This window comes from Oryx dammah, unplaced genomic scaffold, assembly GCF_014754425.2.
Source record: "Oryx dammah isolate SB20612 unplaced genomic scaffold, SCBI_Odam_1.1 HiC_scaffold_8, whole genome shotgun sequence".
Lineage (NCBI taxonomy): Eukaryota > Metazoa > Chordata > Mammalia > Artiodactyla > Bovidae > Oryx > Oryx dammah.
In genome coordinates, this window is record NW_024070192.1 from 17332722 (window position 1) to 17346071 (window position 13350).

The window sequence follows — 13350 nt, forward strand, 5'->3', positions numbered from 1 at the left end:
AATTATTCATTTTTTAAAATTTATTTTTTATTGAAGGATAATTGCTTTCCAGAATTTTGCAGTTATTCTTATTATTAATCCTTTCATGTGGTTCTTTTCCTGGTATCAGTTAATTCCTCACACAAATATTGTGTGATCAATACTTTGTTGAATACTTAAGAGCTCCCTCTGCATATCTCCAGAGTTCTTTGTCTGTGTACTTCTTTACCCTCTATTACTCTGCTTTGTGAACTCTCACCACCTTGGTTTTCCCAGATTCTCAGCTCCATTTCTTCATCGAGGGAGTCTACCAGTCTGTGCCAGTGTTTCTCTTCCCTGTACCATGACCTGGAAATTCTCTTAAAGAAGTAAGCTAGGGCAATCATAGGGGGTCACTTCATTTATCTCCCATTTCTTGGGGATCACTGAATTTGATTGCCTGAGGTCCAGTTTCTTGAAAACTGTTTTTCGTATGTTTTGTTTGATTTTTTCATTGTTTCAAGTAAAAGGTTAAATTGGTCCTTGCTACTTCATCTTGACCTGAAGCCAATCATATTCTTGAAGTCTGTTTTGTTTTGATATGGAGCCCAATCAAAGACTAGGCATTGCATGTCATGGCTTTGTTTCCTTTAATGTAGAATGTTTCCCTGCTTTTTTTTTTTTTTTTTTTTGGTCTTTTATGACATTGGCATTTCTGAAGAGTCTAAGCCAGTTGTTTTGTAATTTTCCCCACAATCTGGATTTGTCTGTTTCCTCATTAGATTCAAACTAAACATTTTGGAGTAGAATACTATATAAGTGATGTATCCTTCCTACTTCATCACTTCAAGTGGCCCACTGCTAAGTCTGATCACTTGATTAAGGTGATATCTTACATATGTCTCCATTGTAAAGTTATTTTCCCCCTTGGTAATTGATAAATAATATGTGGGCTGAACTTTGCGATCAGTGAAGATCCTATTTCCAGACAGTTCTTCACCCAGCTATGCATCAATGATAATCCTTGTCTGAATCAACTATTACATTGATAGTTGTAAAATGACACTTTCCTAATTTTATCATTCCTTTCTCACTTATTACCTGTTATTATTCTATAAAGCAAAGCTCCCTCACTTTTCTTTTTGAATATCATTATAAACCCATGTACTCTTCTTTAATTATAACTTGTTATAATGATAATGTTATTCTTTTGACTGTTCACATTGTCCAGATTTGGTCAATGAGATCTCTGTTATTGTTTAACCACACTGTTTTTCTTTTTATTCCTAGAGTAATTTCTAATGTATTTATTACTCACAAATAGGAGTTGAGAAAGAGACTCTGGAAGTTGGGGACTTATTCAGATTTTTCTTAGAAGTCTGCCTACTTCTGTGTACTATCAACCCAAAATGAAGTTTTTGGGTTGGAAGGAGATATTTCTGAATTAAACTACAGATCAATGTCACCCAATTCTAGTCCCTATTCCCTTTTTTCTAGGCATACCATCCTCACTGCCACCCTAATCCTTCTGTTGGGCACCTCTGGCCTCTATATTTATTTTCAACAGTCAAAAACAGCAACTGGCCAACTGATCTGTATCCAGTTCTCCAATCCATATGCCCCAAGAATTAACTCCGTTATGCACTGGCCTGTGGTGGCCTTGGCCTGCCTCTTCCACCTACTTGAGTAACTCCTTTACCACAAATTTGATTCTCTGCATTTCCATTTATAGGATCTTACCTATCCGAATGGCCTGCTGCCTCTGCCAATTTAAAAATACTATTGAGGTTGTCTGCAAGACAGTCAAACTACACTGTGATAGTGATTGCCTGACAAACGTCACATTTTGTGGTGAGTCTAAATCGCCTGATGGTAATTTTTAAATTTTCTTCTAATTCTTTAATTTTTATTTTTAACCAGTGATGATAAATTTTAAAATTAATAATGTAATTGCATTATTTTTATTCATTCAGAGTTCCACATCCCTAAATTTCTAAGAACTACTCTTACTAAAAATCAGATTCTTGGTTACATTATTAAGCTAATAATAGCTTAGTTACATTGTTAACTTAATAAGGTAACTGATATACATACATGAAAGAACAAGAAAAAGCAAGGAAAGGGGCAAGGGCATTAACACCAATGGCCACATGGTGTGTTCTGTGCTGTCTGCAAATGAGAACTTGTTCATACAGTGCATCAGTTTGTAAACTGATTCTATACGCATTAGGTCTCAAGTATCCTTTGTCTTATAGGATAGATGTAAACTTTTTTTTTCATATTTTTGATATTTTGTCTATTTTTGTAATATAAAAGAGTACAAGTGATGCTGTCTTATGGCCTACTTGGAGCCTGAGTTTCTGGTTCCACCACTAGAAGCTGCCAGCTAGCTCGTCTAAAGGGTGGGTGCACTGTGTGTGTGCTAAGTTGCTTTAGTTATGTCTGACTCTTTGAGATTCTATGGACTGTTGCCCACCAGACTCCTCTGTCCATGAGATTCTCCAGGCAAGAATACTGAAGTGTGTTACCATGCCCTCTTCCAGGGGTTCTTCCCAACCCAGGGATCGAACCTACATCTCTTACATCTCTTGCATTGGCAAGTAGGTTCTTTACCACTAGAGCTACTAGGAGAGAGCAATTTTATTCTTAGACTGTCCAGCTCTGAACTTGTTCTGAATCTCAAACTTTTCTATCCACAAAACACTCAGGTGCTTCTGAGTATTTTTCTATATATTAGATTTGTTGGCACTAACTTCATAACCTCTAAAATGTGTTTTGATGCCCAGATAGCTTGAATACAGGTATCTATCAGTGGTCTAGAACACATCATAAATAATAACACTTTGTTACTTATATAAAGACAATTTTTGTTTATTTTTCAAAAATTTTTTTTTTGTTTTAGCCACTCAGTTCCCTTGCCAGGGATAGAACCTGAGCCATGGCCGTGAAAATACCAAATCCTAACCATTATCCCACCAGGGAACTCCTCAAAACAATTGTTTTTACCAATTATATTACTCCCTTCTCCCCCAGAAGTGGGCCAAGAAAGGCATTTTTAATCTCCTTTTGCAGATGAGGAAAAGCAAGATCCGAGGTATTCAGTGCAATGGCCTAGTACCCAGATCTCCTGTCTCCGATTTTAGGCTCTCTGCACACCCATGCCCCTCCTCTCTCATGACCCTTATGTCCTCCTTTGACCCTTGCCACCACCACTAAAATTTTTAATCCTTTTGGAAGAGAAGCCCAGCTACACAACAGTACATATACAGTCAGAAGCTTTGGATGGTTTCCCAAAACACTGGAAATATTAGAAGTGAAATTAAATGAAAGCAAAGTAGGCAACTGACAGAAGTTGCTTTTCCCTTCTGCATTATAGTACTTCAAGTATTATTCTATTGATCTGTTGAACATTCCACTCTGGCATATAGGCTGGCTATATGTTAGCTAATGGATCCCTGCCTGAATTTCAGCAAAGAGCCAAGGTGACGTAAGAGTTTTGGACGTAGAGCCCTCTGTTCTAGGGGCTGGAATATATGGAGGAAGGGACTGAGCAAAGGATGGGTGGGTGGAGGACACGGTCAGATGATGACCTGTCGGCCATCATGGTTGTGGTCATGATCATCTGTGATAGTAGTAAGAACGCAAGTGCGCTGAAGAGCTGGAGAGGGGAGACCTTGTGCTCCTCTGTGTCTGAGGCAGGGCAGGATGGGGTATGTGCCTGTGAGGAGTCACAGGAGATCTGGGTAGAGGACTCTTTGTCTTCCTGCCAGTCCCTTGGGAGCCAGTCGAGTGACCCTAAATATAATTACTATATTTCATGCCACAGAATCTTCTGAGTAGATGGTCACTTTTTCAAGAGATGTCTTTTTTCACCTTTTATTGTTGTCAATCATTGACTTATGTTTGGGTTTCTTTCTCTCCCTTCCAAGTGGCAGTCAAACATTTGCTGAAGCCTAATTTATTTGTCTGGGATGCATGACTGTGGACTGACAAAAAGCTTTCCCATCAGTCTTCAGTTATCAAAAGCAGTCTCTTCTCTTTCAACAGATGAGAACGCATCTATAGGGAGTGCAGAAGGGTCGTTCATGAAGGTGTTACAGGCCCGGAAGAAGAGCACCAGCACGGAGCTGACCATTGAGCCCGAGAGGGCGTCCTCAGACAAAAGTGCGGTCAGTCTGTCAGCCTTCATGAATGAGCAGCTGGACTTTAACGACGAAAGTGATGTGATCAGCGCACTGAACTACATACTGCCTTATTTCTCAGAGGGAAATCTAGAAGATGTTGAATCGACATTATTGCCCTTCATTCAACTTCTTTTTACAAATGCCCATGAGGGAGATATACCACTGGGCCATTTCAAAAACAATACAAAGAACCCCTCTGTTAAGCCTATATACAACAATTCGACTTATAAAAATAAATTGAGGAAACTCTATTTTCTGGAAAACTTGTTAGATGCAGAAATTCAAGAAAAAATTGATGAGGTTAAAAAGAAAGAAAAAACGGCCATGCTTTTCCATGCCAACCTTTTGGGTCCCAAATTTAAACGCCAGATCTTTCCGAAGAAACTGGAAACAGCCCAACCACAGGAAAACAGCCTAGCTGAGATTGAGAGCCCAGGGCAAAGGCTGCTGAGAGTGAACAGGGTCCTCAAGCGCCCGAGGGGCCTACAGAAAAGGCACTTCAAAGATGCAGGAGATGAGAACAGCGAGAAGAAACAGAATGCCCAGCCATTTGTGGAGAACACTGCCAAAGAAAGAAGGCTCAGAAGGCCATCCCCAAGGGAGCTGGACAAGCTGGACGTGGTGCAGAGGCCCAGGAAGTTAGTGGGGAACTCCTTCAACACGGAGCCTTCGTTCATAAAGGAACACAAGGCAGCAGTCTCTTCTTTCCTGAAGCAGTACTCTCGGGGCAGGCCTTCCAACCCCCTCCCTCCAAAACCCCAATCTGAGGTTCAAAACAAATCCAAAGACTTATCCTACACCATTTTCATTTTAGAAGATGCCGATGCTAGAGTGAGAAACATGAAGTCTTCCAAACCAGCCTCGCATTCCAGAAAAAAATACCTCTTCCATAAAACTCGCTCTCGAGTGGCCCACAGAACACCAAAGGCCAAAACAAGCCGAAAGCTGAGAAAGAAAGGTTCACTCAGCAGAATGATGCTGGCCAGAAGGCCTCTGTTCTCTGCAGTGAGGAGTCTCATCAATTCCCCTCCACGAGAGGCATTTTCATCTTCAGGATTACTGGATCCTCAGGAAAATCGTTTTTCAGAATTATATTCTGTTTCAGACCCTCCTAAAGAAAACCCTAGTTCAGTGAACAATACTCCACATGTTTCTGAAGGAGTTATCTCTTTGGGAAACATTACTCTGCCAAAAGAAACCAGACCTAGAATCACTGCCCATAGTAATGTCTCCAGTGCACGTTCTACTGTTGCTGCGGACTTCATGCCACCTGTTCAGCACACCAACGAAACACAATGGGAATACCACAACGTGGGCATTGAGTTCGCCTCCAAGCCCCCAAGCATCAGTTTCCCAGTGCTCTCCCCAGGTGATCAGTTTGAAAGTCAGCTTAACCAGCAGCTACGGTCCCTCATCCCCAACAACGACGTGAGAAAACTCATTGCTCACGTCATCCGGACTTTGAAAATGGACTGCTCTGAGACCCACGTGCAGCTGGCCTGCGCCAAACTCATCTCCAGAACAGGCCTCTTGATGAAGCTTCTCAGTGAGCAGCAAGAGATAAAGGTGTCCAAGGCAGAATGGGATACGGACCAGTGGAAAACTGACAACTACATCAATGAGAGCACAGAAGCCCAGAGTGAACAGAAAGAACAGGAGTCCAGTGAGGTGAGGGTCATGCCTGAGACAGGGGACCTGGACTTTCACTCAGCTCAGGACACGCCATTAAAGCGCCCAAGCAGGAAGACCTGGGGCTCCTGGTCTGTATCTCGTCTCGGCCAAGCCGGCTAAGACAATAACCTCCCGCTCTGCTCATTCAGAGAAGGTGTCACTATTCGTAGGGTAGATGAGAAGAGGACATAACACATAAGATAAATACAATGTAGAAGAAAATGCTAACGATGAGATCAATAACTGTAAATTTGGTTTCTTCTGATAAAAGCTATCCACCTGAAAAGGATGGAGTCTTCTAGTAGTTTAAGAATAGTTAGCTATTGTTTAGAATAGGTTTAAGAATGCTCAGCTTTCATCCTTTCCAGTTCCCTGTTTTTAAAAACTTGTTATTTATTTATTTATTTATTTATTTATTTATTTTTAGCTCACAAAAGAAGTTCCAGGTTACGGCTATAACAACAAACTCATCTTGGCAATATCTGTGACTGTAGTAGTGATGTTTTTGATTATAATGTTCTGTCTCATTGAGGTAAGGACAATTATTAATTCAGATTCAGAACCCCCAACCCAAAAAATCAAAGCCACCTTTCCACCTGCTAGTACTTGATACTCCTCTTCAGTCACAAGGACTGAGATGTACTTTGTCCTTTTACTGAAGGGTGTGTTCCCAGGGTTTTCATAGGAGCTCCACTCCCAGGAGATAGCTGTGGAACTGAATCCAAGATCACAGGCCATTAGACTATTCTGACCAGTTAAGTTTATAAGAAGCCAGAGTTGACACGATAGTAACGTTTCTTTGACTCAGAACACCATGTGGATTTGATGTACTCTCAGTCACTCTCATGCCACCTCGATTTCTCTCCTTGTTGGCTGCAGTGATGAGAGATACATCATTTCCACCCTCACATAGCTATCGGTCACTCTAGGGGCTAAAAGGACCCGGCTGATAGATAGAAGTGCCTTAGATCTCCTCAGCAGCTGTCTTCTCCTGTGTGTTAGGCATTGTGTAAATAGGTTCCATTAGAGTGCTACAAGTAAGAATCCTGCATTTTGCCACCTTGAAGTATGTCCTGTTTAGAGTAGCATCTTCCTGGAGCTAGCCTCTTTATCTTTCATTCAGTTACATAATGGTTTATTACTTTCCCCAACAGGCAGTTGCTAACATTAAGAGGAAGATTTGGGTTTTTTTTTTAACATGTTTATTTTATTTTTTATAGCCTTATTTATTGATTTATTTTTGTTGCCCCTGAGTCTTTGTTGCTTTGTGTGGGCTTTCTCTGGTCTAGACAAGTGGTAGGGCTGCTCTTCCTTGCTGTGCACAGGCTTCTCATTGTGGGGGCTTCTCCTGTTGCAGAGCACGGGTTCTATGTGTGGGAGCTGAGTAGTTGCCGCATACAGGCTTCGTTGCACCATGGCACGTGGGGTCTTCCTGGACCAGGGATCAAACCCATGTCTCCTGCATTGGCAGGCGGACTCCTATCCACAGCACCACGAGGGAAGTCCAAAGGAGCAATTTTAATGAGCTGACCATCTTGATTCTACTCTATCGAGTCAATCTACTTTATCGTTTCTTCTGTCCTGGCAGCCCTCTATTCCAGCCAAAGCAGCCCCTCACCATGTGCTCATTACACCGTACCCATTGCTGCTTTTACCTGCACGTTTGCACAGACAAATTCCTTTATTTTACTTTGCCTGTGGGAGTCCTGTGACTCTCAAAAGCCAGCTCAAGTTCATCTTTCTTCAAATAGACTTCACTGAATAATCCAGCCCTCCTGACCCTAGTCCCGTGAGGCCTGTCACCAGTTCTTACGGGCCCCAGCAAAGCAGTCCCCTCACCTCAGAACTTACAAAAGTGGTAAACAGTTCTTTAGAAGGCGGCTCCATAAGAGCCTCATGGGGGGAGCAGAGCGGTATAAGGACCAATGGCTTCCCGGTCTGTCAGACTTGAATAAAACCTGACATGATGTGTTACCTGCTAAAGAGAAATGTGTCCATCTGCAGGAGGGCTGGTCAGTTGTGAAAGTACAGAAAAGGTAAAGAGGGACCAGCAGTGCCCAGCCTCACCTTGTCCAAGAGTAGAGATGACACCCGAGGCAGCATAACTGAAGAGTCAGGCCCATCGCCTGGCAGGACCTGCTGAGAGCATCTGACTACTGCAGGCCTTTCCATTTAATGTGGGATTCAGCTGATTCCTTTGGCTCTAATTCTATTCTCACCAAGTAGCCTTTTGAGTGTGTGGTTGTGCTTTGGTGTGCCTTGGAGGCCTGTCTCTACAGAAGTTTAATTCTCTGGTTGTGTAGACACAGGTGCCCTGTCTGTAGAACAGACATATTTCTCGTTGTCTAGTAAGAATTTGGCATTCTGATTTTTGATCAGTCCTGTGATATTATTGATAAAGTGAAGCTGCCACAAAAGGAAAATGTGAGTTCTCTCTTGGTGGAGAAGAGTAATTTCTGAGCCTAGATGGCTGGGGACTTAGCATGGGGTCTGAAGACTTAGCATGGGGTCAGCTTGCTAGTAGTTGGCCACTGCCCAGACTCTACCCTCTGCATCTCCAGGTGGCATATGGCCTTTGCTTGCTTATTTAGTATATCTACATGTGCGAGCTAGTCGCCAGTCGTGTCTGACTCTTTGTGACCCCATGGACTGTAGCTCTTCCAGGCTCCTCTGTCCTTGGGATTCTCCAGGCAAGAATACTGGAGTGGGTCGTCATGCCCTCCTCCAGGGGATCTTCCCAACCCAGGAATCAAACCCGCATCTCTTATGTCTTGTGCATTGGTGGGCAGGTTCTTTACTAGTAGTGCCACCTGGGAAGTCCTGTAACATCCTCTTTTTACTGTTTTTAATTTCCATGTAGTTTAACCTTGCATTTGCATTTATTTATACTATTTCATTGTTTCCTCTCCCCACTTACGAGGTTTTTGAGGACAGGGACTGTGCAATGTTTTTCCCATGACAGACACTGATGGTGTTACAAAGATGAGGCCTTATATCAGTTCCACAGTGAGGAATAATGCAGCGGAATATTTATTTGAAGTAGTGTAGAGAGTCCAGAAATAGCCCCATGTGTTCTTAAGATATTTGTCATGTTTTAATATTCTAATCAGTGGAAGAAAATGAATAAATGATAATCAAATAAGCTGCCCGACTATTTGTGGGGAGGGGGGAGGAATAATAGCAGATCACCTTAAATAAACATGTTTCCATAAATGTGAAAAAATGCTGCATAAAAGTATCAGAAGAAAAGCAGTATTTTAATAATTTTGTGGCAAGAAAGCAGCTTCAGGGCCCGGTACCACGAGCAGAGTCTTTGGTGGATCTGACCACCTGGTCTGTGACACCAACTTAGTGCTGATTCATGCCAAGTGGAAGGTGAAGAATTTTCTGTGTTTTGTCTGACTCAGTGGCCACAATCCTGTGAGGATGGTATTACTGTCGCTCTCTCATAGAGGAAGGGAATCAGCATGAGGCCCCAGTGGTCAAACCAAAAGCAGGAGCCAGGAGCACCCGACTGCAAAGCCTGTGCTCCCTACTCTGCTCTTTTGTCTTGTCTCCTCAGAGACAGAAACAGTGGGAGGTTTTGAAACGCTGAAATTCAATGAAAGCCAAAATTTGTTTATTATAAAGAGGTTTGTGGTGGGGGGTTGTTTTTGTTTGTTTGGCCGTGCTGTGCTTGCAGGATCTTCGTTCCTGACCAGGAATCGAATCCAGGCCACCACAGTGAAGTCGCCAAGTCCTAACCACTGGGGCACTAGGGAACTCCAGGGAGTTTTATAAATCAACAGGAAGAAGATAGACAGTCCAGGAGAGGAGGGGGTGAGGGCTGAGAAGAGCAGGAGAGGCACTGACAGTCTGCCACCACACTGGGCCGTCCTCTCCTCATGGCTCATGTGCAGCGGGTTTTGTTATCCCAGCCTTTGTCACCTCATGACATAAAAATCATCTCTGGTCATCATTTTCAAGTACTTTTATAATCTGCCCAGAACTTGCTGTATTTGATTTTTAGTGTGGTTGAGGTAGGGAATCTAACTTTTTCCCCAGTACGTGAAGATCCACTTGTTTTCAAATCTTTCACTGAATGGTTCATTCTTTCTCCCCTGTCTAAAATACTATCTTTACTTGGATTCTGTTCTGTTGATCCAGTTATCTTCTCCTGTTATCTTTTCAAATCACACTGCTTAACTCCAGTTACTCTGTAACATGTAATTTTATGTCTGTTAGGGTAAGGCCTCGCTCTTTGATCTTCTTTTCATAAGTGTTCTTGCATATATTCTCTACCAAATGTCAGCTCACCAGGTTTTGTTTAAAAATTTCCTTGGATATAAATAAGGTTGCATTGAATTTGTAGGTTAATTTGAGGAGAATTGACCTCCTTACAGTATTCTGGGAAGATAGAATCCCATGCCACGTATGTATTTCTTCTCAAAGTCCTTCAGGAAGGTTTTAATATTCTCATTACATAAGTCTTACACATTTTTGGTTGAGTTTATTCCTAGTTACTTTATGCATTCTTATTATAAATGGGATCTTTTTTCTATTTTTTAGCTAGTTATTTGAGCCATATAGGAAAGCTATTAAAGCTTATATGTTGATCTCTTGATTTTGTACATAAGCCATATTATTGAATTCTCGTATTACTTACAGTACTGAAAATGTTGGTTGATTCCTTTGGTCTTCTAAAGTCCATCATTCATATGCCGATATGTTTATCTCTTCCTTTCCAATTCTCCTGTTTTCTTACTGTACTGATTAGGACCCCCCTTCTCCACAGTGATCAATAGTAACAGTAATGATAGGCATCTCCCACCTGTTCTTGATTTTTAAACAGTGCTTAGGTTTCTGGTCAGTACTTTTATTTTCTTTCCCTACTTCTGAAAGTTTTTTGTTAGGAATTATCTGTTGAACATGATCTAAAATGGTCCATGAAGTGTATCACCAGCTGCATGCAACACCCAAGGTTAGGTACTGTGGGAAAGTCAAAGGATTCTTAAACAGGATAGAATTCCTGTCCTTAAAAATGTTATCAACTCACTGGATAGATAAGACTGAAAATAAAAAGTAATAAAGATTTGGAAGTGGCTGTCATGATCGTGATCATGTTTTCTTTTAAAACAGATTTATTCTCATAGAACAACATCAGAGGAAGAAGGAAGCAGAAGGTAAACACTGGTCTTTTAATAACTAGAGGAGAGCTGAGAACTCATCTATTTTAGTCTCCTCACCAAAGGCAGGAAGAAGCTTTATTTACCCTAATGCTTTACGCTAATTTATTTATCAGCAGAACTAGTTCCCCAACCAAATCTGGCCTAGCACAGGACTGGGACGGATTCATCTGGTTTCACTTGTTCTTTAAGGAAAGAGGGTGGACGGGGAGACGTTTCGGTTGTCCTGCCGGTGGTAGGCATCAGGCCAGGTCAGAGGTGTTCTTGGAGGCTCTGGGGTAGGGAAGTTAGAGATTTGGGGGCTAGCCTTACTCAAAGCTGATAAAAAGTAGAACAAATTATGTGTTCTTTCTGTAAAGGGGCAGGAAAGCTTCCCTTCTCATCCTCCTGGTTTTCAGCCCCAACTCCGCATTACCTTTATCCAAACCTCATACAGTTTTAACTGGAAGAAATTTTAGACAGTAGTTTCTCTTTTCCTTTTATAATTAAAAAAAAAAAATGGAGAAAAAGAAAACATCTGGCCCCATGGTCACGCTGCTAGTGATTATCAAAAAGAAGGTGGTCACCTTTCCAATGAGGGCCCCTTATGACCACACTGTGCTTGGGCTACGAGCTGCATTTAATGTCACAGCTCGGTACACACATACTTTATGGAGAGAAGTGGTTTCTGATACAAACTCATTGTGCTCTCCATTTTGGTTTTTTTTTTTTTCAATTCTGTTTGTTTTCAAAAAGATTACTTTTGCGTTTTCCTGCTGGTCATAACCTTTAAACTGATTTCACGATTCACTCACACCTTGCATGTGGCAGGGACAACCTGCCATATGCAAGCCAGAGTGCTAGATAACTTTGCTAGTTGGACTTAGGGGTTTACCTGCTGAGATGCAGTTTATCAGATAGAGCAGCTAAGAAAACAGAAGCACCTCCTCCCCTCCCCCACCCCCACCCCAGCAAATGCTGCACAGGAGACTCAGTCCAAAGGGGGCTAGCGTGGAGTGCTTCTGAAAGGAGTGTGCATCTGCCCAGCATGGCTGTGCAGTGTTTTCACTGCTTGAGGGCAGTTGGCTGAGGGCTGAGAAATGTGAGTGGGGCTGCAGTCATGCCTGTAGGCCACGCTAAGCCAGATGCACAGGTCTCCCCAGAGATGCAGGCGGGGGGCCATTTTGGACAGACCCCGAGAGCTTCTGGGAGGCCAGCATGCATGGAGTGATTCTCAAGACCCCAGGTCTGTGGTGACTTTGCTCATTGTGATTGCTGACTGAAGTCCCATTTAGCCCTGGTAAGACCAGAGCAAATACACTGTGAGAGAGCGAAAGCGGCATGTGACTCTAACTGTGTGTGCTTTCCTCCAAGGGGCTTTTTCGGATTCCTGCTGCGTAAGAGAAGCTCAGGGACAAGTGAGAGTCAGGTAGGTTTGGGAAGGATAAAGTGCTGTGGCCAGAGGAAGCAGGGGAGGAGCAGAACTAACATGTCGCTCTCTGTGTCCCAGGAGGGCTTTTTCTGGAGGCGGCGGCCACTTTGGCTTCGGGACATGTACAGGCCTCTCAACGCCACACGCAAGAAAAACATGGCGCAGAAGCTGCACGACAAGGAGTCTTCAGAAGAGGATGAGATTTTCAATAAGGATGCAGGGTAAATTACAGGGGACGATTTATACTTCTTGATTCAGATGAGGAAATAATGAAAAGTGTAATTGCCCCTTTCGAGACTAAACGCTTTGGCACTCTTCTTCTTATCCCAGGGGGGCCCCTGAAGCACCGACAGAGGAGGCCCCTCCGGGTACAGATTCGGCTGCTGAAGAGCCAACGGGTGAGGACAGTGAGGCAGCCGCCGACACCGCCACAGAGTGAGCCCCGTCCTGCCACTAGCCATCTGCAGATTTTATTTTCTAATACTGGCTTCTCAGCGTCACTTGTAAAATACTTATTTTTCTCATATTAAAATGTATAAATCCGTAACCAATTCTAACCATGTGGTAAGGAATTAAAATGTCAATAGTTGAGTATTTATGTAAAGTATCAAGGGCCTGCAAGAAAAAAGGAGAGCTGTTTTTTTGGAACTAGACTCCCTCAGGGCGGCCAGAACTTCCACCAGAGGAAACGTGGGCAGAAGAGGATAAATACAAGGATGGAGGGGGGCTTCCATCCCTGGTTTCCCCAGTATAACCAGCCCCTGGGAACTGGAAAACAGGTCATCCTCAGGGGGCATAGATCATTAAATCAAATAACAGTTTTCTCTGGTGCTCTCTCTTCTGGTTCATCAAGTACAAGTTATTTACAGCACACTTGACCTCCTGCTCATGGAGGATCGTCCACTTCCGGCCCCTCTTGTAAGTCACTGGGGCTGACAGAATATTTGGATCACTGGGTCTC

General features: G+C 42.8%; 1 protein-coding gene across 1 annotated transcript in view; it reads left to right on the forward strand.

Moving 5' to 3' along the window:
- Positions 1 to 12828, forward strand: part of LOC120866574 (leucine-rich repeat-containing protein 37A-like) — a 46485-nt gene extending 33657 nt beyond the window's left edge. Inside the window, exons 12-18 of the mRNA XM_040244365.1 lie at positions 1691 to 1809; positions 4006 to 4283; positions 4548 to 5810; positions 6241 to 6345; positions 9376 to 9386; positions 12332 to 12610; positions 12720 to 12828. Of these exons, the coding sequence (XP_040100299.1) occupies positions 1691 to 1809; positions 4006 to 4283; positions 4548 to 5810; positions 6241 to 6345; positions 9376 to 9386; positions 12332 to 12610; positions 12720 to 12828 (2164 nt within the window). The remainder of the gene's footprint in view (positions 1 to 1690; positions 1810 to 4005; positions 4284 to 4547; positions 5811 to 6240; positions 6346 to 9375; positions 9387 to 12331; positions 12611 to 12719) is intronic.
- Positions 12829 to 13350: the final 522 nt, after the last annotated feature.